Consider the following 27,059-nt stretch of genomic DNA (forward strand, 5'->3'; position numbering starts at 1 on the left):
CTTGACATACCTCATATGCATTCTGAGGGAACGGTGACTATGATGACTTTGTTTCGGGTTTTGCAATTGAATAAAAAGCATCCGAAATTGAACGGCAGCGACGGCGGAGGCATAGCGGAGACCGCTTTTGGCGTTTTGGTTCATTTTGAGGCATTTTACCTTCTTGGAAATGTTATCTGGTTTCTTTCTTCCGCGCATCCATACTCTCAATAATGTACGGCACAACTGACATGATTCACTCTCCACCTTATTCCCCTTATCCTTTCGGCTCATTTTCCTTGCCACGAACTCGTCATTCCTTCTCCGCTATCCAGCTTGGAATGCCTAATTCACGGTCAGCAGCCGGATTCTCTGCGCCCAATTTGACAGAATCAGGCTATCAGGTTGACGAGAAAGGAGCGCCAGCGGATGCAAAGACGAATTACGATTCATCTACTCTAGCCAAAGGACATCAAGCAGGTCCATCAGCACCTGGAATGGCGGCAGCTGAAAATGCATCAGCAAGTCAAGCCCATGTGTCCACAGGCAATCAAGATCTTGGCTCAACAGGTGCAGCTGGAACGCCTTTACTTTCAACTGAAGCGCAAATGTTTACAAAAGAAGCAGAAAAGATTGTGGAAGAAGAAAGGGTTGCTTCAGAAAAGATGCCAAATTATCCCGGATTATCAGAACGCTTTCAACTAATTTGCAAAATGGGAGATGGTGCATTCTCCAATGTGTACAAAGCTCGCTATCGTAAAAGCGGACAAAAGGTCGCCATCAAAGTTGTGCGGAAGTACGAGCTGAATAGCAATCAGGTGAGTCATTCTTTTCGACCTTTCATTCTCTATTTCCTGTCGTGAGACTATTTTCAGTACGGCGGGATTTGTTTGTTATCCTGCGAGTTGAGGAGAGGATGACGACCAGCTTCTCTGATATCTTGCGAACGATGAATTACCTTGTCAATTTGTTTTGACTCGTTTCACACACTCCGACTGTCAACGCGATTATGGCCAGTTCCGGCTAACTTTTTGCTTTTACGCTTCCTCGAACTTCCTCTCAATCGACGCCGTTTTGCACCGTTGTTTTTTCCATCGTCTCTCTTTACTTCTCCGACGACCTCTACTGTCTCACTCGGTAGGAACACGAACACCTGGACCCACAGTTCAGGAAGAAGAATCGTGTCACCGAGGTCAGTAGTGGTTGCGATCCCTGTTTCTTCTTTGCTTTTATCTTGATTCGTCTTCCAATGTCCAAGGGGATAAAGATACCTCGCATGCTTCATGATGGTGTGTAACCCACGCTCTAAGTCCACATCTTGATGCTTCCTAGTACTCGCTCTAGCATTTCTTGTCGATGTCCCAGCAATCATAAGCCCAGAGCAACTTTTCTGACCAGAATTATTCTCCCCTCTCCTTCATTCTCCTTTGCCTCTTTCCATGCTCCTTGCATTCATTTCCCATTTTGAATAATACAACGGTGCAATTGGAATGGATTTGCCTTCCTTCCACTTTTTCCCTTTTCCCTAACAGAGAGCAAACGTGTTAAAAGAAGTACAAATTATGCGCACCTTGAAGCACGATGGGATCGTCAAATTGTTGGAATTCTCCGAATCAAGAGATCACTACTATCTCGTATTGGAGTTACTAGAGGGCGGTGAACTGTTCCATCAGATCGTTAAGTTGACATACTTTAGCGAGGCCTTGGCAAGACATGTGATTTTGCAGGTGGCAAACGGTATTCGGTACCTACATGAAGAGCGCGGAATCGTTCACAGAGATATCAAGCCAGAGAATCTACTCTTCGAATCAATCAAGATCATTCCCTCCAAAATAGATAAAGCAAGACCTTATGACGAAGATAAAGAAGATGAAGGAGAATTCATGCCCGACATCGGCGGTGGTGGAATTGGTAAAGTCAAGATTGCCGATTTTGGATTGAGCAAAGTCGTTTGGGAAGAAAGTACAATGACACCTTGTGGTACGGTTGGATATACTGCACCAGAAATCGTTAAAGATGAAAGGTATTCCAAATCGGTCGATATGTGGGCACTAGGATGTGTGCTATATACACTCTTGTGTGGTTTCCCACCTTTTTACGATGAGAGTATATCTGTCTTAACGGAAAAGGTCGCAAAAGGATACTACACCTTCCTCAGTCCTTGGTGGGATGACATTTCTGGTTCGGCAAAAGATTTGATCACACATTTGCTATGTGTTGATACTTCCAAACGGTTCACCATTGATGAATTCTTGGCGCATCCGTGGTGCACTGTCAAAGATCCCGTTCCTGATCTCAATTCAGCCGATATTGCACTGGCAAAAGCAAGTGAAATGCCACTTGATAGTCCTCTACTACAAAGTATGAAGAAGGGCAATAGTGCAAGACAGGCGATGATGAGTCCAGGTATCAATCAATTAAAGGAAGCATTCGATGTGACATATGCCGTTCATCGTATGGAGGAAGAAGGTGCACATAGACGAGGTGCTGGCGGACAAGAGAATTTGAGAGGAATCGCTCTGAATGAAGATGATGAAGACGAAGAGGATGTTGAACAAATTCAATCTGCTGCAAGGAAACGCGGTGAAACAGTTTCGCCTCCAAGAAGTGAAAGAGAATATCATCAACAGCAACAGCAGAGACATCAACAGAGTTCATCTACTTCTTCTTCCAATTCATCATCCGCTCAACAACAACAAACTGCTGCTCAACAGTATCCCGGTCGCGGTGGCGCTGATAGAAAGATGGCCGAAGCTGCACTTTACGATGGAAGGGCTGGCACCCGTGATCGCGGCTCAGCGGCTCGTAACAAGAAACAATTTGAATTGAATATGGGTAATGCCACCCTATTAGGAAGAAGAAATCGTGGAAATCCAGATGGAAGTATTGAACAAATGCTGGATCATGGAAATTCTCATCCGACAAATTTTGTTCCCGGTAGTCCGATGCGAGTTGATTAGAAAAATTACAACAGCTTTTTCTTTCATCTTTCGTTCTCGAAATTAATCTGTATTTTTGCCTCATTTTATCTATCTATCATATATGGATCCTCGTAATTTTATCATCAATCATCAGACCTTTATTACGTATTTTTACAGACAGCGTACTTTGCAAATAATACATCATTTGTTCCACATGATGAGTTCATTCACTTTTACATTCAATCGTGTTTCAAACCGTTGCTTACTAAGACAAACAGACATGTTTTGAACATATATCATCATATGCGATATAGATACTCATCGCGATCATTGGATGAAGTCCTCTCTGTCATTAAGATGTTCTTGCTCATGCATGTGTGTCTTCCCTGCTCACGTGTAATTTTTTTGGTCAAATTTTTTAGACCAAATTAAGAAGAATGAAATCGCGCGACACTTTGGGCACTTCAACGGTGTAGTTAGACCAGCCACTGAATCCAAAAAAAAGTTGCAGCAATTCATTCTACTTTTTTTTATTCCATCATCATACCTCCAAGTTTGATCTCAAAAGGTGATAGTTGGATGCAATCATGGACGTTACCCGTCCATTTGCATCCCATATAGGGAGCGCTTCATTAGCATTCCTTACATCAGAAGAGATTAAAAATGTTTCCGTTAAACAAATCGTTAATCCGGAATTATTGGATACGACAAATAATCCAAACGTTGGAGGTTTATACGATCCAGCTTTAGGTCCAATGAGAAGGGATGATATTTGTATGACTTGTCATCAAAATTCATTCTCTTGTCCAGGTCATTTTGGTCACATTCAATTACCTTCGCCAGTCTTTCATCCTTTGTTCATGAAGCAAGTTTTCTCGCTTTTACGTGGAATGTGTTTATACTGTCATCATTTCAACGTACCCGTTATACCAATGACTCTTTTCATTGCTAGATTGAAGCTATTGGATTACGGATTGGTACAAGAGGCTGCTGAGATAGCATTAGAAGCTCCAAGACTGCTAGAATCAGCTTCCAATGTGACAGGAGAAGATTTGATGGATATGGAAGCAGAAGAAGAAGGTGTGGCAGACAAGGCATCAGCTGGACTATCCACAGAATCTGCATTCCAGTTCAGAAAGCGCATAGAAGGTCAAGTGCGTTCAATATTGACCCAAGCTGTCAAAAATGGAGCACGAAGAGCAAATGATACGACCGGAGCAGTCTATTCTGCTAGAATGACAACCGTTTCACAATTCACAAAGTTCACCGCACCAGCAGCTGGAGGAAAGAAGAAATGCCCACATTGCAAAGCAGTCAGTCCAACGATGCGTAAAGATGGACATGTGAAAATTGTCGAAATGGGATTGACGGATCAAGCAAAATTGTTCAACGAGGCCATCGGTGCGATTAGACCTGATCCAATCTTGCTCACTTCCTCGTCCAACAACAGAAAGGCCAAACAAAGCAACAGAGGAACACCTGCAGGAAATGCCTTTGACGAAGAGAAAATGAAAGCGTCGAAAAAGGCCAGCAAGAATGTCAACCATAATACAAGAGTGATGCCGCCGGTGGAGTGCAGAGCAAATCTACGTCTTTTGTTCGAGAACGAGCCAGCAATTTGCAGCTTGCTTTTTGGAAGACATGGAATTGCTGATGCAGATACATTCTTCGTGGATGTTCTTTCAGTCACACCTACAAGATTCCGACCGGCTGCTGTGATGGGCGATCAAACGATTGAAAACGCACAGAACGAATTATTGACAAAGATATTACGAACATGTATCGAAATGAGCAGATTGAGTGGTGCTTTGGGTCTTCTGGTAGCCAAAGAAGCAGTGAATGTATCGGCAAAGGAACGAAATCAAGCATCAGATGCTCTAATGGGTGCATTGATCCAACTTCAACAAGATGTAAACTGTTTCATGGATGCCGATAAAGGACCGAAAGTGGGAAATATCGTACCAACTCCAGGTATCAAACAACTTTTGGAAAAGAAGACTGGTCTATTCAGACAGCATATGATGGGTAAACGTGTCAATTTTGCAGCTCGTTCAGTCATCTCTCCCGATGTCAACATTGAAACAAACGAAATTGGTGTTCCGCCCGTGTTTGCACAAAAGCTGACTTTCAATGAACCTGTCACCGTTCACAATATCGAAAGAATGCGAAGGCTAGTCATCAATGGACCGAACAAATATCCCGGTGCTGTAGCTATTCGTAACGAGAACGGAATCGAGACCTTACTCGGTCGCCTGACCGTCGAACAGAGAACAGCACTTGCCAATCAACTTCTCACACCACAAGAGCATACATCTCGACAGAGCAGAGGAACTTTTGGTGGATTAGGAAGAACGGCCGCCACACCGCCTGCAAACAAACAAGTCTTGCGTCATTTGGTGGATGGCGATATCCTTATTCTCAATCGTCAACCCACTTTGCACAAGGCCTCAATGATGGCCCATCGTGCACGTGTTTTGAAGGGCGAACGTACGATTCGAATGCACTATGCCAATTGCAATTCTTACAATGCCGATTTCGATGGTGATGAAATGAACATGCACTTTCCACAAAGTCAAGCTGCACGCGCTGAATCGTACAATATCTGCAATACAGATAATCAATACTTGATTCCTACTAGTGGTAACCCTCTTCGTGGTCTCATTCAAGATCACGTTATCGCAGGTGTATGGATGACCAGCAAGGCTACCCTTTATACCCGCGAGGAATATCAACAAATATTGTATGGTGCTCTTCGACCTGAGAATGATTATTCAGGCAATGGCAGAGTGCTCACTCTTCCGCCTGCTATTTACAAGCCAAAGCCAAGATGGACAGGTAAACAAGTCATCTCAACTGTTCTTTTGAACATCAAACCATCCAAAGCAGAAGGTCTTAACTTGAAATCGAAGAGTAAAGTAAATGGTTCCTTATGGGGAAAAGGAAACGAAGAAGAAGGCACAGTTTTGTTCCGAGATGGTGAATTGCTTACGGGTATCTTGGATAAAGCTCAATTCGGTGCTAGCGCTTATGGTTTGGTTCATGCAGTATATGAAATGTATGGACCTGATATGGCCGGTAAATTGCTCAGTGTTCTATCTCGATTGTTCACAAAATGGTTGCAGGTCAACGCTTTCACATGCCGAATGGACGATTTACTCTTGAGCGAAAAAGGTGATGCAGAGCGAAGAGAGAAGCTTAAAGCTGCCACCAAAGCTGGACGTGAAGCTGCTTTGCAGGTTGTCGGTCTACCCAAGGATAGTGACGATACTCACAATCTCCATATTCGTCTAGAAGAAGTATTACGAGATGACGGGAAAGCAGCCGCTTTAGATTCAGGCATGTTGGGAGCCGCTCGTAGTTTGAGAACGGATGTGATCAATGAAGTATTACCCAAGGGTCAATATCGTGTGTTCCCAGAGAACAATTTCGAAATGATGGTCTCTTCCGGTGCAAAAGGATCTTTGGTCAATTTCAGTCAAATTTCAGCCCTTTTGGGAGCACAAGAATTGGAAGGTAGACGTGTACCTGTGATGGTGAGCGGAAAGACTTTACCCTCTTTCAAACCTTTCGATACCTCTTTGCGTGCTGGTGGATTTGTTGCAGGTAGATTCTTGACTGGTATCCGACCTCAAGAGTACTATTTCCATTGCATGTCAGGTCGTGAAGGTTTGATCGATACGGCCGTCAAAACATCCAGATCAGGTTATCTGCAACGTAGATTGATCAAACATTTGGAAGGTATCACTGTTCATTATGATAATACAGTGCGCAACTCAGATGGTACCATCATTCAATTCTTGTATGGTGAAGACGGTCTGGATGTGACGAAGTCTAAATACCTTGATGAGATGGACTTCACAGCAGAAAACTTTTCCAGCTTCATGCGAAGATACAATCCTGCTCAGTTGGGAGGTGTTATTGACGAAAACGAGGCAAATTCGTATGCCAAGAAAGCACTCAAGAAGCCCCACAAGTATGCTCCAGCAACGAGCGTATACAATCCCGCCAGATACCTTGGAAGTACATCAGAAACATTTGCGAACAAGGTGCAGTCCTATATTGACAAGAATCCAAATGGATTGTTGGAACAGAAGACCAAGAAAAGCAAAGGCGAAAAGGCAACAGAAGAGGGAAAGAAGGTAGCGAAGATTCCAAGCATTCGACCAAAAGTTCAAAGCGATCTGTTCAGACTGATGAATCAAGTTTTGTACCATCGTGGCTTAGCAGAACCAGGCGAGGGTGTCGGTTTGGTAGCAGCGCAAAGTATTGGTGAACCCTCGACGCAAATGACGCTCAACACCTTCCACTTGGCAGGACATGGTGCTGCCAATGTGACATTAGGTATTCCCCGTTTGAACGAAATTATCATTGCTTCTCAAAAGATCAGAACGCCCATCATGAAACTACCTGTTATGCAAGGAGTCGAGTTCGCACGAAAGAAACTATTCTGCAAGGATGGCAGCCGTCTATTGCTCTCTCAAGTCATCGAGAACGCCATTGTTCACGAACGCATTTCTGCAAAGACGATGTCAACCGATTTCAAGCGTGTCAAGTCGTACACTATTCAACTGAACTTCTTCCCCATTTCTGAATGCAGGGAAGAGTACAACGTTGATGTTGCTGACATTTTGCGCGGAATGGAAATGACCTTTGCGCCAATTCTCGAAGAAGAAATCTTGGCCGATCTGAGACGTATGGATCGCGATCGTAAATTGCAATTGGAGTCCATTGGACATGGTCAGAGATTCTCTGATGCACAAACAGATGCAGCTGCGGAAAACCAAGAAGACGATACAAATGAAGCAGAATCTGAACTCAAAGCAGATAAGCGCTCTGCGGGAAAGAAGAAGGGAGCTGAAGCAAAGACACGTATGGGCTTCGCTGGAGATGATTCTGATGAAGAAGAAGACGAGAGTGATGACGCTGCTGAAGGTGACACAGAAGAATCCAAGCGAAGAAGGAAAGCGGGTGCAAAGCAAGCCTACGAAGAAGGTGATGAAGAAAGCGACAGCGATGATGACGAAATGCCAGCATTGGACACTGAAGAAAGTATTGATGCTGCATTTGAGGGAGAAGGATCTGGTCGCAAGAAGAAGCGTAGCAGCGCTATTGCCGTGGATGAAGACATTGAGAACCAAGTGCAAGAATTAGATGCCAAATTGCAGGATTCCAGTCGTTACATCACTTCTTTCCAATTCGATAACAAGCGACACAAATGGGCTCGTTTGGAATTGCAACTGCCCAATTCGGCCGACAAGCTTTTGCTGATTAATGTCGTCGAACGTGCTTGTCGTTCAAGTGTGGTTCATGAAGTTCCCAAGATTGATAGAATCTTGTGTCCAGCAGAAGATGCTGCTAAATCTGATCCAAATGCAGACCCGCGGTTGACCGCTGAAGGTATCAATTTGACAGGCATGTGGGACTTTGGACATGGAATCATTGATATGGACAAAATCTATACAAACGATATCGGCGCATTATTGCATACGTATGGTGTCGAAGCCGCACGTAATGCAATCGTTTCGGAAATGCGTGCAATTTTCGATACATACGGTATTAATGTTTCACCTCGCCATTTACACTTGATCAGTGATTACCAAACCTTTACAGGTGGCTACCTTCCCTTCTCACGTTCGGGTATGACAGATCTATCATCACCACTACAAAAAGCTTCTTATGAGACCACAATGGCTTTCCTTTCACAAGCAGCCCTGTTTGGTGAGAAGGATGATATGTCAAGTCCATCTTCTAACATCGTTGTTGGAAGACCAATTCGTGGCGGTACAGGATTGCCTACTCTTTGCACTCAAATCGCCGCTTGATCGTTTCTCATCTTCAATCTCTTTCTCTATCATCATTCATGTATATCAATCATTGCAAGCAATAAAATTCTATAGATATAATATAAGTGGTTTATGGTTAATCATCGAATGATCCTTCACGCCGTCTCTTGCTAGCATTTGGATCTTCCATTCCACTTCTTTTCGTACCACGTTTAGCTTCATCCAAGAATTGATCGATGGAGAATGGATCAGATGTATCTTTTTCAAATTGAACGGGTCCTGATCGTTGTTCTTGAAATTCTGAGCCTTGAAATCCCTTTGTTTTACCCAATCCGAAACGATCATTCTTCATCGTTTCCTCTTCTACTGCATCAGCATTTGCATAAATATCATCTGCACCGCCTTTTCCAGCAGGTCTTCGATACATTGCAGCAGCTGCTTCTGCTCCAGAGAATAGTGGTTTATCGTATGCATTGTAGCTTTCATCATCTCCAAATGTACCAGAAAGTTGTTCTTGATTGAATAATCGCGAATCGATTTGGTCGGACGAGGATGTTGGTTTTGCCAAACCAAGAGCAACTTTTTCACTTATGTCACGATTTTCCTCTCTCGCCAACAATCTTGCCCTTTGCTCCGTTCCCATATTCGACATTCGCATCTCACGTTCGCGTTCTCGTTTACGTTCTTCACGTAATCTATCCCGTTCACGAGCAGCTTCTTCATCTTCCGAATCACTGTCATCGCTGTCGCTTCCGTATCCTGCCATTGCAGCTCCCAGTCCAGCACTTGTACTACCACTGCGACTACCTCTATCAAAGTCTGCACCCAATCTGCTAGAATCATCATCCCCAACTGTCGAAGGTGCAACGCTACTCATTCCACTACGTTCATCTCTTGCACGTTGTGCTAATTGACGTAAATGATCTTCTCTTGCTGCTTTTTCTTTAGCTGACAGCTTTTGTTGCATCAGAGCACGTTGACGTACTTCTTCGCGTGCATGCCTGTCTGCCGAATTGAGAGCTTCACTGAATTTGGCAAACCCGTCATTAATTTGAATATCTTGCAATCCTCTTCCATCAGCTGCCAATCGTTTATCGAGCGGAATGGTGTATCCTTTATTGTTCTTCCAATTCGAAATGCAAGGTGGAATCATCCAATCCTTTTGTTCTTGAACCGTCGCTTTGCGCGGAGGACTTCTCAAAACGGGAGCAGGAGGACTTGGAGGTCCTTGTGGAATCTTTTTAAATTTCCATCTGGGCGGTGCCAATGGATCTTCTGCTTGTTCAGTCATTTTGATAATCCTTTGATTGGATCCGTCCGCGTTGCCTTGTTGATGTCCAGGTGTATAACGAAGGTATGTACTCTCTCCAGGCTTTTGTCCCGCTCCTGCTCTTGATGATGCACTCTTTATCTTTCCTTGCGTGAGCTTTTCTAATGCTGCTCTTGTTCGTTCGGTTGTGGCACGAACGTCTTCTTCTGACGGTCTTTGCATATCACGTCGAGCATCTTTCTCGTCACCACGTTCACGTAGGGGAATTAAGTCTTTATGCTGTGACTGAACTAGCTGCCCTTCACTTCTGCCTTGATGAACGATTGCATCATATCGTACATTTCCTTCGCCATCCACTTGCAATGTTAATGAACCTCCACTACGTCCGTTTGACTTTCCTTTCCTTCCCATATCCCGTGGATACTGTGCAATATGACATTCAGGATACGCTCCTCCATTGCCGAAATCTTCTGCTGTCTTTGGCCTCCATCCTGCTCGATTGCCATAAGTGGGTATCCTTGTACTTAGAGCTGATGAATTTGATGGACCGGCCGCCACCTCTTCGTTCTGAGATTGACCCTTGTTTGATTGTTCAGCATCATCCTCCGCCACTGACGAATAGCGTGGCGTGGGCAACAGTGAGGACAATGTTGCCGCCGACATATTTGCGAGCAAATGTGAAATGATGACAGTTCAAGAGAGAAATGAGGAGCTGTATGGAATAGAATACACCCTATGCTTGAAATTTTGAATGGCGTTGACCACGTGACAAATAAAGAGCGCGTATCCCAGTGACACGCCATTTCGACCATGACATGAAATGGCGTGGCATGCCAGACTTGATTAGGCACATGCAGGTCAGTGACTGATGAGTAGAATATGATAGCAAACCTTTCTCTTTCCCATCATCACCAAAAATGGGAGCTCATAAAGATCTATCCGAATCAAAAAGAGCAGAAATCTGGGGCGCATATAAAACCTCAGGGAAGTCGCTAGCAGCAATTTCTGCTATATTGGGCATACCTAAAAGTACTGTTGCTAACACTGTCAAACGTATAAAGGAGAATGATGGACAATTTTGCGGTGCTAGACCAAAGACAAGGCCAGAATTTAGGAAACTTAGCAAGCGTGATATTGTAAAGGTGCGGGAAGCCGCAGAAAAGAATAAAGGCAAGTCCTACGGTTGGATAAGGAGAGAAGTAGGTGTTCAATGTAGTGATAAAACCATTGCAAGGACCTTAAAGGCGCTCAATGATGCTAAAAAGTAGTCTACTCTATGGAAACACTCAATTTGATGATGTAAATTGTAGTAATGAATGAGATGAAATATTAAACAGGATCAATGAGAAACAAAATTGAAATGCAATGCAAAGAATTGAATGAAGGTGAATGTGAATGAATGGTTTGTATTTTTTAACGAGAGAAAGAATCCCAAGGATTAAGTTTCATTGCCCGATCATATGCGTCTTGACGTTGTTGGTCTGTCCAATTTGGGTAAACATTTACGTCAAAAGGACGTAGAACGGGTGAGAGCGTCCACCGTTGCCGGTAAACACGATCTTGACACATTTTCATCAGAGCTGGTAGAGTTGTAGAATGGGTTCTTGACATCAAAGGATGATCAAAAACAAATTCTTCATTTTGTTCTTCCTCAACTGAAGAACTAGAAGAAGCTTCATCCATATCGTCAATAGTGACATCTGATTCCCATGATTTGTCGGATAAAGAAGGGGTTGAGGAACCAGATGAAAAGATTGAATCTTCAAATGAGAAGCTACGGTCGGTTATTGCCGAAAGAGGTGTTTGTGGCCTTGATTGATCCAAGGAAAAGTTTGCAGATGGTAAGAGTAAAGTGTGTGAGGTTGGTGAGAAGATACGGAGGTTGTTTTGTGGAGATTTTTGACCAAGAGAGCATCTTTGCATCATCCATGCCAGATTATCTTCGATGCAAGCCACTCTGCCTGCCAAATCTTCTTCTTCTGTTTTTGCCTTTCGATAAATGACATGCTGACAGACTGGGTAAACAGTCATCTTTTTGTCGTCGGAGGGGATACTCTCTACCCATTTGAACGTCTTTTGAGGGCATGCGACGCGGTCTTGTCCACCTTGCTGTATAAAGATTGGATGTTGGATATTGTGGGCTTGACGATGAAGATCGATCACGGCATCATTAATGCAAAGCAAATGCCCAACACGGAAAGCACCTTGATGACTTCGCTTATCTTCATCGATCAGTGCTGCATATACTTTTGGATCTTTGTCCAGGCACTTTTTATGTGGCACCGTGAGTTCCATACAACCAGCTCCCAAGGCATTCAAAGCCAAGATTATGTATGTCAAGTAGATTGGCATTACGATGTTGAGAGGAGAATAGCCCAAAATTGGACCAACCACAACCAAACCATCGATGGGGATCTCGCCGTCTTCCACTTCTTTGCTTCCTCTTTTTGAGCCAGGGTAATCCATAGCGTAGTGCATTGCCACTGTGCCCCCGAATGACAGACCGAGCATAAATGTTTTATGTCTGTGTGCTTGTGATTTGTCGGAACTTCTGCCTAGTCTTGCATCATCCCTTCGTGCGACATCATGTAATACTTCATGCAATCCTTCCGTGTATGCGCTCATCTTGCGTTGATAGACATGCAAGCCGCTCGAATAGCCGTGGCTGACGAGATCAGGTACGATCAAGCGAAATCCTGCTTCTAGATAACGACGGGCATGACCGGCAAGAGTGCCTGAATGTACGCCTGTACCATGAACGAAAAGAATATCTGCTTGATTTTCACTATTCAAGAAAGATTTGTGTTGCCACACTTGATACCAACACCAATCTTTTCCGTTTGGCATAATCACCTTTCCGTACCAAACATCGATATCGTCTTGATTATATAGACGCTTTTCCATTCCTGAGAATGGGATCGATGTTCTGCCGTAGGAAAGATCATCATTATTATAGAGTCCTATTGATTTAAGAAGTGGTCGTCCATATGCTTCCCATCCTGTTTTTTTGGCAACGTTGTATACGTAGTTCATATCTTTTTGAGTGAGTGGGTGAGGGGAATGATCACGGTCCTGCCGTGGATTTTGTGAGAAAAAGAGATGGGAGAGATGGTTGTCAAAGAGTAAGAGATGTCGAAGATTTATTATTAATTCATCAACGGCGAATTATTATGTATTAGCTGTCAATGGTCTCGATTGGCTGTTTATTTGCTACGTACGCAGGACCCAGCAAATCGATAACTTGCCATTTCTTAGACATGCCCATGCAATCTGCGAAGTACTGATGCTATGCTATGCAATGTGCCATCCAGCAGTGCGAATGAAGAGGGGTTCGGTATGCTATCAAAGTGCACATACTCTCCGTTTCCAGGTCAAATGAAGATGTTTTTTATTTTTGGCAGTCCATTCTTTCTACTTTGCCGACGGCTAGTATTACTGTCAGCTGTCATGCGAATAAGCAGTTCGCATGCAGTTATGGGAACGGAAGAGGAAGCCAGATGAGAACTGTGATCAAAACTTCGATCATGATGTCAATTGCAAAGGAATACGTCTGTGTAACGTGAGAACAAAGATGAGATCTTTTGTTTTAGCGTGATGTTGTATATGTGCAGGACAGGAGATGATGATGGGAAAAGAAGCGAATGAATGCACAAATTTGAGAGAGGATGCCCCCCTTTGAAGGCGCGCGCGTATTATGCCAAGGTTGTATTCAATTGTATGCTTTAACTTATTTTTATCTTTTGGGCACTTAATGCGCCTACTGCGACTCGCATACCAAAGACCGCGCTAGGTTAACGCTAAGGATTATGATCGATTTGGTTTCTTGGATGATAAGGAGTGAAATTGCACCAGATGCATCAATTACTACTCCATACTTGAAATATTGTCATACATACATGTCAAACGTGATATCAAACAACTGGTGTATAGAGAGGGTCCACATGAACTCCAAAATGGGCAAGTAAAGTTGAACTCGGATATATTTATATGTTTCGGCAGACCGAAGCATAGCAAATTTGATCATGTGTTTGATACAATAATTCCCTCTCTCATTCATGACCATATATCCTATGGCAAGAGCATGGATCCAAACATGCTGCCTCCTAGTAGGCCTGCCAGACCATCCGGATCTTTGATGATGCTGGAAGATGAACAGAATCACTATTCATCATCATCCTCAAAGGACGTTCAAATACCCGTAATGTTACCTGATCCCAACGAATCGTCAGAGTTTAACGATGGCAAAGCATCCTCTTTCATGACGGATAATGACGATAATACACTCTATCAAAGTTCACGCGAAGATCTAACTTCAACCAACCCCGACAAAGCAGCAGCTCCCAATCCTTTTCATAAACCGATTCGATTTTGGCTAATATTTGGGTCTCTAATGGCAGTGACTTGCTTAACAGCTGTGGACATGACAATTATCAGTACAACTCTTCCAACAATTGTTGAAGAACTACCTGCTTCAAATATCTCCGGCTCTTGGGTTACATCATCCTTCTTATTGACAACTACCGCTTTTCAACCTTTCATGGGCGGTTTGTCGGATGTGGTCGGAAGAAGGATTGCGATTGTGATAGCAGTTTTATTGTTCATGGGAGGAAGTGCCCTTGCTGCAAAAGCTGAAACGATGCTCATCTTGGTTATTGGTAGAGGTGTTCAAGGAGTCGGAGGCGGTGGAATTCAAACAATAGCAGAAATCGTTCTATCCGATTTGACAACTTTGCGCGAACGTGGAATCTTTGTCGGTTTGGTCAGTCTAATATTTGCTGTTTCAACTTTTATTGCACCAGTCTTAGGAGGGTTCTTTAGTGAACACAATTGGAGGTTGGTATTCTGGATCAATTTGCCAATCGGTGTAGTAGCCTTGGCTCTCATCATACCAACTATGAAGCTCAAAACGCCTACTATGCCTTTCTGGGCCAAGATTCATCGAATGGATATCGGTGCAAATTTGATCTTATTGGCTTCTGTAGTAGCAATCTTGGTCGCTTTGACCGAAGGAGGAATCACGCATCCATGGTCTTCCTGGCGTATCTGGGTACCATTCACTACCGGCTGGCTTGGGATGATTCTATTCTTCGCAATCGAATTTATTCCCAATCGATTCTCTCCTGATCCAGTCTTGCCAAAAAGGTTGTTCGCAAATCGAACTGCAGCGACTTGCTTTTTGATGACATTCGTTCATGGCCTGCTTACTTATGGATTGATTTACCTTTTACCAATCTATTTTCAATCTGTCAAATCTGCCTCTCCTTTACATTCGGCCGTTCAAATCTTTCCAGCAACTGCTCCCGGTCCATTTTCCGCAATTTTAGCAGGTATTTTAATGGCAAATTCCGGCAAGTATAGAATGCAAATTTGGATTTGGTGGTCAATCACTTTGGCCGGATGTGGATTGTTATGTCTCTTGGATTCAAATACGCCAACATATCAATGGGTTCTCTTTCAACTCGTTCCGGGTTTTGGTGTTGGTGCTTTGTTCACTCTTACTTTACCGCCAATTCAAGCAAGTTTACCCGTTGAAGAATTAGCACATGCAACCGCCACTTTTGCATTTTGCAGAAGCTTTGGAAGCGTTTGGGGAATAGCATTAGGAACAAATGTTTTCATTAGCGTCGTCAATACCAAGCTCTCACAAATTCAAGGATTAGCAGAATTTGGCTTGAATGGAACAACCGCTTTGGGTTTCACTACGAATTTGCAAAAGTTACCTGAACAATTCCAACTTCCTGCTCAGAACGCATTCATGTCTGCTATTCGAACTAGCATTTATGTCTTTTGCCCTGCTGCTTTTATTGGGCTGTTGATCAGCTTCTTTATCGATGAATTGCCCTTGCCAGATTTCAATGAAAGTCAACATGGAATGCAAGACTCAGTCAAGAAAGGCAAATCGGTTTGTGATGAAATGCCTGATTCTGATGGTGCAACTGTGATTCAGATGCAATCACATCCTAGACATCATCGCGTGCATTCTTTTACTCCTTCAGCAGAGGAAAAGATTAATTTTGATAAGATGCCGAATATGATGTTCACTCCCTCTATACCTGCACACCATTTACGCAACCGTTCACTTCAACGAATGTCAACTGTTGATTCAATTGGTTCGCAATACACCCTACAATCCATCACCGAAACTTTGTATGCAGAACGTTTACCACATCGTAGTGGCTATGCACTTTAATCCTCGTTCTGTCTTTCCCCATCTTACACAATGTATACTATGCAATTTCAATCCACATGCTATCTATTTCAGTTGCAGCAAAACAGAGTACGATTGTGTGATATACATCTAGCTCTTTCCCAAAATCTTGCTGACCAGTCCAGGTTTCTTGTCGTTTGAGTCATCGTCATCAGCACCACCACTTTCAATGTCTGTAAGCTCTACTTCTTCATCAGTCATATCTGCTTCATCCTCTGCAACTTCTGTTTGAGCGGATCCTTGTGTTGCTTTTGCTTTTTCTTCTTTTGTTAGAGGTTTTCCCTTTTCTTTACGTTTACGTCTGATACGTAATGCATGACGTTTACGTACGGCTGGAGGTGGTTTACCTTGTCTTAAATCATCTCTATCGAATCTTGGATCTAAAACTTGTGGTTCTTGTCCATCGTTCAATTGTCGTGGCACATTTGTAGTGCCTGTTTCTGCCTCTGCTTGTTGTATTTGTTGTTCGGCTTGCATTTGCTTTTGTTCAGCCTGACTCAAGGGTTGTTTACCTTCATCCATTGTGATTGTTAATGATGATGGTTGAATGGCTTAAGTTGTTCTTCCCACCTCCACTAACCCCAGATAGATTCACATTTAAATTGTCGCACGGTCATACAGGTCACCGTGCTTGACACTTGAGCCTTCCTGTGCCTTAATTTACAGATCGAACACGCCAGGCCGTCACGTTTGCACGCTTGAGGCAGCTAAAAGATGTTGTTCGGATTTATCAACCTAGTATGAGTCTTATGTAAGCGAATTCAAGCAGATTTCTGGCTTGCATTCTTTTCCAATTTACCGAGCTGCAACTAGGGACCTTGCCCTATTGACCACATGCATGTCAGCTTCCGCCCTTAAGCCTCACTGATACATCCTCACTTTGAATTCTTCCTCGGCTTTAACTTTCGGTCCCTGTAAATTGCTTGCTTGGTTGTTCTTTAGCGTTAAGGCACACAAGCAAGGTTATTTACAAGAAAGTTCTTCTCGCTTTGCTGCTCTTGTTTTCAACGCGCTTTCTTCGTACGCCAAGATATTGCTCTTATCTTCTCTTTTTCACAGTAAAACTAGGGTAGACTCCATGGGGAACCCGCATTGAAAAGAATGAAAAGTCCATGGATTGAAAACAGAGAGAGAAATCACATCGTAAAGCCTACCTGACAAGACCGCGGCAAGGAGTTCTCTTGTTCACACAATATGATATCTCTCCTTCTAGAAAAAAACATGTAAATTATTCCGATGCTGGTAGGAAGGAGCCACAAAAAAGGAACATGTCGATCCTTTTTTTGTTTTAACCGGGCTTACTGTACCGCGAGATTGTTGCCCGATGTATCCTACAAGATATTGCGCTCTTTTGCCTGCAATGTTATTTTTTGGGGGGTACGCAAGCAGTGGAAGTTATTTTCTGCAAGACTGCTTTCATACTTACGGAACTGCAACACCCGCGCCTACTCCCTACCAGGTCAGTCTGTAGCCTTTTGAGATTTATTATCGAATTCTCAATTGATACTCCGACAGGTCTGATACCCTACTCCGGTTCAATTATTTGTTTCTACGCGTAGGCTTGTTACCCACTTTATCTCTAAAATAAATATAAAAAAGTACTTTTCCCTCTTTTTTGCATTCTTCTTCTCTTTCCTACATCATTCAATTGATAACCAACTCACTCTCAAATTCTTTTGATTTTCCATCGCACAACGTACACTTTCTCGTTCGTACGTTGTCTTTGCTAAGCTCTATTACATCTTATCTATCTCGGTTGCCCACCGTGTTCGCCAATCAACTTTGCTCGTGTCGTAAGTATCAAACAATCAACAGCTTGCGCGCGCGCTTTGCTATACAACATCTCCCATTCTCATATGATGGGATCCTCGGAAAACTGTTACTGATCCCAACTCTCCTCTCTTCATCAAATGTAGATAACTTGCACCGGGGCACGAAGCACACTTGCCCATCCGGTATAGCAGACCATTAATTCTCTTTTACCAAAGTCTTAACTTTATTTTACCGATTCATCATATTAATCCCCTAATTGCAACAATGGCTCCCGTCGCTGCAACTCCTTATGCACACAATGGAAGTGTGAACGGCAATGGCGTCGCCGCAGCATCTGCTCAATTGCCTGTTAACCCAACAGCGGCACGTCATGAAGAAAACGAAACCGTTCGCGTCAATTCCGCCAACGTTCAATATGGTCCTGAAAGTATCACATCTCGTTATGAATACTTGAACACTCATGTTGAGACTGTCGAAAAGGATGGCAAGAAGGAATTCATTGCTACACCCACATCTGAAACTTACATGTTCAAGACCCAAACCAAGGTCCCCAAGACTGGTTTGATGCTTGTCGGTTTGGGTGGTAACAACGGTTCCACAATCGCTGCCATGGTCATGGCCAACCGTCACAACTTGAGCTGGCACACCAAGGAAGGTGTTCAAAACGCCAACTACTACGGCTCAGTTGTCCGTGCTTCCACAATTCGTTTGGGTATGGACACCAAGACTGGTAAGGATGTCAATGTTCCTTTCAGCAACGTCTTGCCAATGGTTCACCCCAATGACTTTGTCTTGGGCGGTTGGGACATTAGCAGCATGCCTTTGGACGATGCAATGGTCCGTGCCAAAGTTTTGGAATACGACTTGCAACAAAAAGTCAAGCCATACGTTTCCGATTTGACGCCTTTGCCCTCAATCTACTACCCAGACTTCATCGCTGCCAACCAAAGCGAACGTGCTGACAACTTGATCCCTGGTCAAGACAAGTGGGCCCATGTCGAGCACTTGCGTAACGACATTCGTTCATTCAAGCAACAAAACGGTTTGGATCAAGTTATTGTTGTTTGGACTGCCAACACTGAACGTTACGCAGATATCATCCCAGGTGTGAACGACACAGCTGATAACTTGTTGGCTTCCATCAAGTCATCTCACTCTGAAGTCTCACCAAGTACCGTTTTCGCTGTCTCATGTATCTTGGAAGGTGTTCCATTCGTCAATGGTGCTCCCCAAAACACTTTTGTTCCTGGTGCAGTTGAATTGGCCGAACGTCACAAGGCCTTCATTGCCGGTGATGATCTCAAGACTGGTCAAACACGTTACAAGACTGCTGTTATTGACTTCTTGGTCAATGCCGGTATCAAGCCTTTGAGCGTGGCAAGTTACAACCATTTGGGTAACAACGATGGTCATAACCTCAACGCACCTGCTCAATTCCGTTCCAAGGAAATCTCCAAGAGTTCCGTTATTGATGACGCAGTCGATGCATCTCACTTGCTCTTCCCCCGCAAACAAGGAAAGGATGGCAAGGTTACCGTTGACAAGCCAGCCCACTGTGTCGTGATCAAATACATGCCTCCAGTTGGTGATCAAAAGGTTGCCATTGATGATTTCACATCTGAATTGGCAATGGGTGGCCGTAACACCATTTACACTGTGAACCAATGTGCTGATTCTACATTGGCTTCCCCCATCATTTTGGATTTGGCCATCTTGGCAGAATTCATGACCCGTATCAGTTATGCTAAGCCAGACAATGTTGCTCAAAGCAATGCTGAACAATACTCGGGCTTGTATTCGATCTTGTCTTTGTTGTCTTACAGCTTAAAGGCACCTTTGGCCAAGCCAGGTACTGATGTCGTCAACTCTCTCACCCGTCAACGTGCCGCTGTGACCAACTTCTTGCGTGCTTTGGTCGGTTTGGCACCTGAGAGTGATTTGATGCTCGAACGTCGTATCTGGTAAATGTGACCAGCGACCAGCTTTTGTTCCTTTCTATTTTCTTGCGATTCTTTCTTCTTGACCCATTATGAGGATGCATTATGAGCATTACACTTTATGATGTATTGTTTGCCAGACAGTATTTCATATCTGTTCTTTGCTTGTCTTGTATCTATGACTTATGTTTTCCAATTTTATTTCTTCTTCGCCCCCTACATTGTGTGACCGTCTGATGTAAAAGTGCTCAGCAATGAGTTCTCCTGTTCGTGATCCATGCTCCTGTAACAATGAGCAGTCCAAAGCCAGCGTAGGAGTATTAAGCTGCAGACAAGCAGAATTAACACGCGTAACACGTGAGATAGAAAGGCGTGGATAATCAAGAATCTTTAGAAAGTGTTGGTTCTGAATTTGGATTGCATTCTTGACCACGACCAGATCTGCAACAAAGATGGGATCTGTCTCGGAGCCATTCGTCTTCGTAGACGGTCCAAGGCCATCAGAAGCAGAACATATATACGATCATTACTTTTCCGATTATCCAACGCAAGGATACGATCAAACACTCGTTCAACAAATTCAAACTAGGAGATCTTCGCCAAATTGTCAAGGCTCGTTATTTTTTGATAATTTGTTGAATCTTGCTTTGCAGACGGGCTCACTTGATGATGGAGATGGCAATGGTGCATCACCTTTTTATCCACCGCAAGAAGGTAAAGTGGGATTATGCGAGCTTATTGAACGTATTTCTTCATCCAACTTTGATCGTGTTCGCAGGACAGCACTGATCTATTACCTCATTCTAGACTTGGATGCATATCATGGCGTTCAAGCGAGTATCCCGTTTGCCAAACAGATGGCATTTCCAAGAAGTGTACGCGAAGGTATGAAAGGCTATTGGCATTTGGATAACGGGCAATTTCGTTTAGGTATATCTTACCTTGAACAACCTGATTTCGTGCAACGTATTGCTCGTGTGTTGTCACCGCTACCGTCTGCATCCAACAACGAAAGAGATGCACAAGAGAAAGCATTTGCGTTTACCTCATTCCTCAAATTGATCAACCTCGACCTTCTCGAAAGTGAAGTGCCTGACATTGCTGAAGCCATCACAGTCAGTATTTGTTGGACGCAAAACATACGTGCGGCATGGTTATACTGCAGAAGTATGATCACGATGGAAGGTGGAGAAGAAGAGGAGAAAAAGATGGCTCTTTGTGTGGCAAGAATTGTGGAATTTTGTTTTACACTTCAACCAAAACCAACTTCCGTAAAAGCATTGATTGCATTGCCTTTGACCATACCTGAAGAACAAATGCTTGCTGATATTATCGTCAATCCTCCGCCCAATATTCAACTATCAGCCCTTGCCCATGCAACCGCGATTGATACACTCCTTGTGCGATACATCAATTCAGGACAGTACATCGATGCTATCATCTTGGATCGCAAGGTAAACTCTTCGCTTGGATTGATGCAAGTAAACCAGGATGCTTCAGGATCAGAAAAAGATCGTCAGAAGGCTCGAAGTTTGCGGGAAAAGAGACAAGCTCTAGTAAAAGCAGCATACTCTGTTCTTACACGTATTGAGAGAATGATGTTAGAGCTAGGCGACGATTTTGCCGAAGCACCAGCAGAAGAGGAAGAAGAGGTACATGGCTTAGAAGGCTCTTGGGAACGTGTTACTCCAATGGCAGACAGTACCATTCAGTCGATCAGAAGCGAAAGGCCAACGATTGCAGGACCATCGACTCAAAGATTGACAGCTTTGACTGCATCTCCATCGTTAAGATCACCGGCCGAACCAGGAAGTGAACGTTCGATTGATCCTCTCTTGACAGAGGTCGTTCGGTCAAGCCCGGCACGCTTGCGCAGTAGAGTATCAGCACTTGGAGGAAGTCCAAGAGCAGGAAACGTATCGCTTGGAGGTGCCAGCAATATGGACATCGGTAGCCCACGCTCGCAGTCCTTCGTTGGAAGCCCAAGCATTCGACGATCTGAATCGCTAAGGAAGTCCATTCACTCCCGTCAGGGCACGCCTTCCAGAATCAATGCTACCCCTATGCCCGGAGATGTTAGTCTCTCTATGCCTTTATCGAGTGCAAAACCTTATCAGCTGCTATCACAGCAAAAAGATACGCAGAACGAGATGGATCAATCCTTCTCAGATCAAGCAGATACTATCGGCCCAGATGTTGGACAGACAAGTGTGATGAGCGAGACTCAAGAAGCTACAGGTCCTTTGTCCAGATTGGCACAAGAGTTGGAGGAAGAAATGCAACGAAATCAAGGCTCTGTAGATGAAATTCTACGAAGATCGATCACTACCAATAGCATGTCTCCTTTCCGTGTTGTCAGTGGGTCAAATAGAGCTGCACATTCTACTTTGATGTCCAGTAAGCCTATCAGGAGATACGAAGCTCGATATGAAATTGGTTCAGGTCGAGCCAGTCAAGAGCGAGATAATGACTTGCGAGGGAAGGGTAACACCGAGCAAGAAGTACAAGAGCCTATCAGAAGGAGAGGAGGTCGAACGCTCAATTCGAGACAACGAATTCCAAGGAGCGTAAGCCGGGTTGAACGTGACAATGTAGAAGATGATGGCGATACATCAGTACCGGGCAGCTTCCCTGGTATGCAAGAAGATCCGCCAGCGAAAGGTGATGAACAAGTTCAAGAAGCCCCTAAAAGAGCCACAAGAAGAAACACAAAAACTCAAAAGAAGAAGCAACAAGACGATGAAGATGAAGATGTAGTACCTGAAATGGAAGAAGTTAGCACGGCTATACGAAAAAGTCGTAGTGCAGCAAGTAACTTGGTAGGACGACCAAAAGCATCAACACCCTTACGAAGAAGTGCACGATTGAGCGTCGAACCTGATGCCGTTCATGAAGATGTTACGAGTCCCACACCAAAGACACGTTCCAATCCCGTCAGACAGCGTTCACAACGTTCTGCTTCACCTACCAAAAAGGCAAGTACCGCAAACCAAAGCACACGCAAACGCAGAGGCGCTTCACAAGCCCCCACCGAACCAAGTGAAGATGAAAATGATGGAGGAGAACAAGGGATAGCCACTCGCAGCAGCAGGAGAAAAGCTGCCGCAAGCGGAATGCCAGGAGGGTTTTAAAGAAAAAAACAATTAAATGTACTGTATGCGCAATGAATCGTATTAGAAGCTGCGATTGTGCATTGAATGATAAGGTATATAGTATACAAATGTGAGTTAATGATTTATTATTAGAGTCGAAATTGTTCTCGATCTGCTCTACAGATTGGACAACCTTTCTTTAGCACGACTCGAAGTCGATTTTGATAAAGAACTTTTTCTTGTACTTGAGCTTTTCGTTGATGTGCTCTCTGCATCGGTCCATAAGCACCAGCAGATTGTAGCTGACCTGTTGCCGCGGCTCTCGTTGTAGTCATTGTGACCAAAAGACCTGTATCGCTTGCCGTGCCCTTCTTGGCGGTACTTCTTTTGGGGATCGATGATGGATTTGATATCAAACATGATAAATGGTGAGCATGTCTACAGAGGAAGAAGATGGCATTCGTTCGCCCGTCTTCTTCATTTCCAGCTGGAGAAGAATCTTGGCCGGTGACTGCAACCGCACCTTCAGTAGATCGCGACAAGAGTCGTTCACCACAAGTGCTGCATCGTACATCGCCATCACCATATAAACCTTCAGTCTGGGCACGATCAAGGAATTGCGCATACGATCGTCCATCGTGAGTCAAAATCGTCGCACATCCTTCCAAGAGTGAAATCTGCAAATTGAAATCACCCAGAATTTTGATAAGGGCGTCACGTAAGCCTTCGATATGTAATCCATCTTTGATTCTTCGAATCAATTTGACAGCATCCACTTCTCCGCCGACATTCTCCAGCAAGCCACGGATGAACTTCGGTTTATCTTCGGAATAATGGACCAAATTGTCCCACAATTCAGGATCTTTCTCTTCTTTGACAAATGCAATCGCTCTTTCCACATCACCTAAACGTTCGATAATCAACGTCAATGCCGTCTTTTTATCACCAATTCGACTGAGCAGGAATACCATCTCGGGCACGTAATCGAGTGATTTGCAAGTATTGTATGCCTTTTCGAACGAATAGTGACTGCTCATCGTACGCAAGTAAGCCATCAACTTTTGATAAGCGAATTCGGCATAGAGATCAACTTGTAAGTCTGAATAAGAGGCCACCAATTGAGGATCACGATCAAAAAGGGCATCAAGGTAGAGGAAAAGGTATAGATGATGTTCTTGTAGTTGAGGCACAACACGGTGAATGGGTATACTGTGTGTGTGATCGACCAAAAGTTCGATTGACCGCCACTTCTGATGGATCAAACTTTGTTGCTTATCCTCTGCAGGTAATGATCGCTTCAAAAGGTCCTGTTCGAATTCGACGAGAAGCAAAGCTTGATCCTGAATGACATTGAACAAGTTGTGATCTCGAATCAGATCGAAGACACCTGGTTTACGAAGGCGTAAATAGTATGGCAATGCTTTTCCAGGTTGTCGATTTTTCAAGTGAATCTCTGCCAAACACTCCATCAACAAACGTTCATCCGAGTTGGGTTGAGCTTGCACTTCTTTTTCGTCTCCTTCTCTTCCGTGATTGTTCAAGCGATCTTCGATGGCCAGCACGACTGCCTGTGTACTATAAATCTCAACAGGCCAAGTACGAATCGTCTCAAGAAGGGAGTCGATGTTGTGTCGTAACAAGTGAGCGAGGATCATATCATATACCACCGAGTTTAGTGTAGGCTTCTCAACTGGGATTTGATGTATTAAGTAGGGCAAGCTGTTCTTCTCCGCAAACGCAAAAACAACATCTTCCCAAGCTTGAACGTTTTCTTTCAGAATGCCAGGCACGATTGATGCAGCCTTTGACCAGTCCTGCTTGTCACGAATGAGGTAGGTGATGTACTTTCCACCAATTTCATTAGCATCAAAGCCCATTGATAATGCCTTCGGAATGCCCATGGTGTGGATAGTGTCCAGTGCTTCTTGATAGTACTTGTGTTGGATGAGCCAATCTAGATGATCTTTCTGATCTCGTGACCGAGCTATGACGATGTCTTTGGGGCTGACGACATAGTAGTAGTTACCTTGCTCTTCTATGCTCGGATCGAGTGGTTTGTGCGCTTGAGTCTTTGCGATTGCGTTTGCTCCATTCAAGACCGCATCTGCCGATGGGACCAAGAGGTAGTCGTTACATTGAAATCTTGCAAAGCTTTGAAGGCTCAAGATATCGCTACTCAGCTCTTCTCCTTCATCGCTTATCAATCGAAGTTCCGGTCTTTGTCCATCTCTTCGTCTGTGCGAGTCCACCGAAGAATCTTCACCATAATCCTCATCGGTGATGTACGCTAGCACAAGAAAGTCTTTCCCTCGCGGTGCTATTCCACTGATCATGCAGTCTAATTGCAAGATGGCAGTGATTTCAACTGTTGCTTTGGCACCAGAAGCTGGTAAGATTGCCGATGCTCCGGCTTTTGTGCCATTTGTATCTTTTCTGCGAATTTTTGCTACCTTGATTGTATCGCCCCAAGCGATGATCAACGTATCGTCATCTTGCCAATATAGCGTGCAGCGGAACAAATCTGCTCGTGGCTTATCTTCGGGAGGCGAAATAAAGGTGATTCTTTGCTTGTTTGCGATATCATATATTCGCACTCCTTTATCATTCGTCCATGCTACGAAATTTCCACGCCATTTGGTTGTCCAGATAGGACCTTCTCCTTCATGTAGAATCACTTCTCGATGTCCGAACCAGCTCTTCTCTCGCATCACCAATTGTCCCGACATTCCACCACATACAAATGAGCGAGTGCTGCGACGGCCAAACGAAGGCTCTAGACTGATGCTACGCATGACACGTTTGAAGTCAAAAATATATGCTTCTGAGGAGGAGAGAGAGGAAACCGAAACCAGACCATCCATACCTGCACTGCCGACAAATTCCGCTGTACTGTCGATATCGAGTGCTAGTACGCTGGCAGAATGTGTTCTGAATCCTTTAATCAAGTTGCCTTGCTCGTCAAGAACGTATATTGATCCACTATGCATACCTAAGGCTAGAAATCTGTCCGAAACAGCCAAAGCACTTGCAGAATCCCTTTTGAACATATCGGGAACGCTACCTCTTAGACGTGAGTATTTCAACGACGGCTCTTCCTCTTCCTCCTCTTCTTCCTCCGTTTCTTCGTCTGTTTCGTGAGTTGACTTTTGCTCTCCACGAGCTATGTCATCGTCTATTTGACTTTCGTCAGCTTGTCGTCCTGCTCTCAAAGTGGCCAGACTTTGGCTGAGGTCTATCATACCCGCGGTTCCTTTCTGCCCAAGCTCTTGTATAGGTTCTTCAACTTCTCGTTCTGTCCCTCCTCCCTCTCCGACGTCTGCATCCCGCTCTCCGATTTCAGGTATCCCATCCTCTCCCGTATTGGAGATTTTTGATTCTATCCCATGCTCTGTCGGATCAATGCTTTCTGCATCTTCGTCGCCTGTGACAGTAGAATTGTCATCTTCTTGATCAGGCATCTCTTCATCCATAACAACTGTCATTCTTTTTCGTGAAGGTTCCGCATTGCTTGACTGAGAAATTCCACTTCGATTCGACAAGGAGCGCACCATATTATTACCGGACGAAGGGCTGGTAGGTCCATCTTGTTCATTATTTGTGTCCTGATCTCCGATCTCTTCCACCCTTTCTTCAGTCATTTTTTTGATTGCCTCTTCATCTATCCGAGGTGCATCATCTGATATCCGTAGTGGTGCTCTTTTGTTGGACGATAATCTTGCTCTTCGCAAAGTGGGCGAATGTTGTGGCGATAAGTTATTCCGGCTTTGTTGAATTTCCGGCTCATCTTCATCTTGTGTTGTTATATCGGATGTGGCTTTATACAATGTTTGTCGATTTGCAGCGGCTGCCGCTTGTCTTGATGCAAGTTCGGCGGCCAATGCAATCACTTTTCCTTCATCTTGATTTGATTCTCCTTCTTCTCTTTCTTCCTCTTTCACATTATTTTCCCCTTCTATAAAGTCTTCGACAGTCGACATCTTTTACCTCCCCGAATTGACCACAAGATGATGGTGACTATTGGAAAGGAGGTAGCATGTCAATCAGAGTTGTCCCTTAAAATAGTCAGCGCGTGCTCCGTGCATCCTGGTTGCAATCA

At 44.1% G+C, this 27,059-nt stretch overlaps 10 protein-coding genes across 10 annotated transcripts; 6 read left to right on the forward strand and 4 right to left on the reverse strand.

Moving 5' to 3' along the window:
- The first annotated feature begins 657 nt into the window (after window positions 1-657).
- On the forward strand, window positions 658-3,115 carry FA14DRAFT_160670 (Pkinase-domain-containing protein). The gene is made up of 2 exons (XM_025498775.1): window positions 658-797; window positions 1,512-3,115. Exons 1-2 carry the CDS (start codon window positions 693-695, stop codon window positions 2,937-2,939), a joined length of 1,533 nt encoding a protein of 510 aa, XP_025355889.1. The 5' UTR covers window positions 658-692; the 3' UTR covers window positions 2,940-3,115.
- Window positions 3,116-3,436: 321 nt separating this feature from the next.
- Window positions 3,437-8,771, forward strand: FA14DRAFT_44399 (beta and beta-prime subunits of DNA dependent RNA-polymerase). The gene has a single exon (XM_025502349.1). The coding sequence runs from the start codon at window positions 3,488-3,490 to the stop codon at window positions 8,720-8,722; it is 5,235 nt and encodes a 1,744-aa protein (XP_025355890.1). The 5' UTR covers window positions 3,437-3,487; the 3' UTR covers window positions 8,723-8,771.
- A 69-nt stretch (window positions 8,772-8,840) lies between these two features.
- FA14DRAFT_116530 (uncharacterized protein) lies at window positions 8,841-10,616 on the reverse strand (the record flags this gene model as incomplete). The annotated part of the gene is made up of 1 exon (XM_025496180.1): window positions 8,841-10,616. A coding segment is annotated over one exon (1,776 nt), but the record flags the coding sequence as incomplete, so codon positions are not given.
- A 199-nt stretch (window positions 10,617-10,815) lies between these two features.
- Window positions 10,816-11,294, forward strand: FA14DRAFT_172207 (uncharacterized protein). The gene has a single exon (XM_025500387.1). It carries the CDS (start codon window positions 10,871-10,873, stop codon window positions 11,219-11,221), a length of 351 nt encoding a protein of 116 aa, XP_025355892.1. The 5' UTR covers window positions 10,816-10,870; the 3' UTR covers window positions 11,222-11,294.
- Window positions 11,295-11,867: 573 nt separating this feature from the next.
- FA14DRAFT_120914 (alpha/beta-hydrolase) lies at window positions 11,868-12,986 on the reverse strand (the record flags this gene model as incomplete). Its single annotated transcript, XM_025496433.1, has 1 exon — window positions 11,868-12,986. A coding segment is annotated over one exon (1,119 nt), but the record flags the coding sequence as incomplete, so codon positions are not given.
- Window positions 12,987-14,307: 1,321 nt separating this feature from the next.
- FA14DRAFT_108084 (MFS general substrate transporter) lies at window positions 14,308-15,816 on the forward strand (the record flags this gene model as incomplete). The annotated part of the gene is made up of 1 exon (XM_025495829.1): window positions 14,308-15,816. A coding segment is annotated over one exon (1,509 nt), but the record flags the coding sequence as incomplete, so codon positions are not given.
- A 381-nt stretch (window positions 15,817-16,197) lies between these two features.
- Window positions 16,198-17,176, reverse strand: FA14DRAFT_44431 (uncharacterized protein). Its single transcript, XM_025502350.1, has one exon. The coding sequence runs from the start codon at window positions 16,681-16,683 to the stop codon at window positions 16,252-16,254; it is 432 nt and encodes a 143-aa protein (XP_025355895.1). The 5' UTR covers window positions 16,684-17,176; the 3' UTR covers window positions 16,198-16,251.
- Window positions 17,177-17,830: 654 nt separating this feature from the next.
- FA14DRAFT_160674 (putative myo-inositol 1-phosphate synthase) lies at window positions 17,831-20,088 on the forward strand. The gene is made up of 2 exons (XM_025498776.1): window positions 17,831-17,954; window positions 18,078-20,088. Exon 2 carries the CDS (start codon window positions 18,199-18,201, stop codon window positions 19,897-19,899), a length of 1,701 nt encoding a protein of 566 aa, XP_025355896.1. The 5' UTR covers window positions 17,831-17,954; window positions 18,078-18,198; the 3' UTR covers window positions 19,900-20,088.
- A 235-nt stretch (window positions 20,089-20,323) lies between these two features.
- On the forward strand, window positions 20,324-23,002 carry FA14DRAFT_178962 (uncharacterized protein; the record flags this gene model as incomplete). The annotated part of the gene is made up of 1 exon (XM_025500889.1): window positions 20,324-23,002. One exon carries the CDS (start codon window positions 20,324-20,326, stop codon window positions 23,000-23,002), a length of 2,679 nt encoding a protein of 892 aa, XP_025355897.1.
- Window positions 23,003-23,033: 31 nt separating this feature from the next.
- Window positions 23,034-26,973, reverse strand: FA14DRAFT_160676 (uncharacterized protein). The gene has a single exon (XM_025498777.1). It carries the CDS (start codon window positions 26,938-26,940, stop codon window positions 23,113-23,115), a length of 3,828 nt encoding a protein of 1,275 aa, XP_025355898.1. The 5' UTR covers window positions 26,941-26,973; the 3' UTR covers window positions 23,034-23,112.
- Between the last annotated feature and the right edge of the window lie 86 nt (window positions 26,974-27,059).

Source organism: Meira miltonrushii, assembly GCF_003144205.1.
Source record: "Meira miltonrushii strain MCA 3882 unplaced genomic scaffold FA14scaffold_2, whole genome shotgun sequence".
Lineage (NCBI taxonomy): Eukaryota > Fungi > Basidiomycota > Exobasidiomycetes > Exobasidiales > Brachybasidiaceae > Meira > Meira miltonrushii.

Excerpts from the sequence above, each read along its gene's own strand:
- FA14DRAFT_44399 (XM_025502349.1), top strand. The coding sequence starts at position 3,488 with ATGGACGTTACCCGTCCATTTGCATCCCATATAGGGAGCGCTTCATTA.
- FA14DRAFT_160674 (XM_025498776.1), top strand. The coding sequence starts at position 18,199 with ATGGCTCCCGTCGCTGCAACTCCTTATGCACACAATGGAAGTGTGAAC.
- FA14DRAFT_160676 (XM_025498777.1), bottom strand. The coding sequence starts at position 26,940 with ATGTCGACTGTCGAAGACTTTATAGAAGGGGAAAATAATGTGAAAGAG.
- FA14DRAFT_44431 (XM_025502350.1), bottom strand. The coding sequence starts at position 16,683 with ATGGATGAAGGTAAACAACCCTTGAGTCAGGCTGAACAAAAGCAAATG.
- FA14DRAFT_160670 (XM_025498775.1), top strand. The coding sequence starts at position 693 with ATGGGAGATGGTGCATTCTCCAATGTGTACAAAGCTCGCTATCGTAAA. Across the intron at positions 798-1,511 it reads ACGAGCTGAATAGCAATCAG|AGAGCAAACGTGTTAAAAGA; the intron begins GTGAGTCATTCT and ends TTTCCCTAACAG.
- FA14DRAFT_172207 (XM_025500387.1), top strand. The coding sequence starts at position 10,871 with ATGGGAGCTCATAAAGATCTATCCGAATCAAAAAGAGCAGAAATCTGG.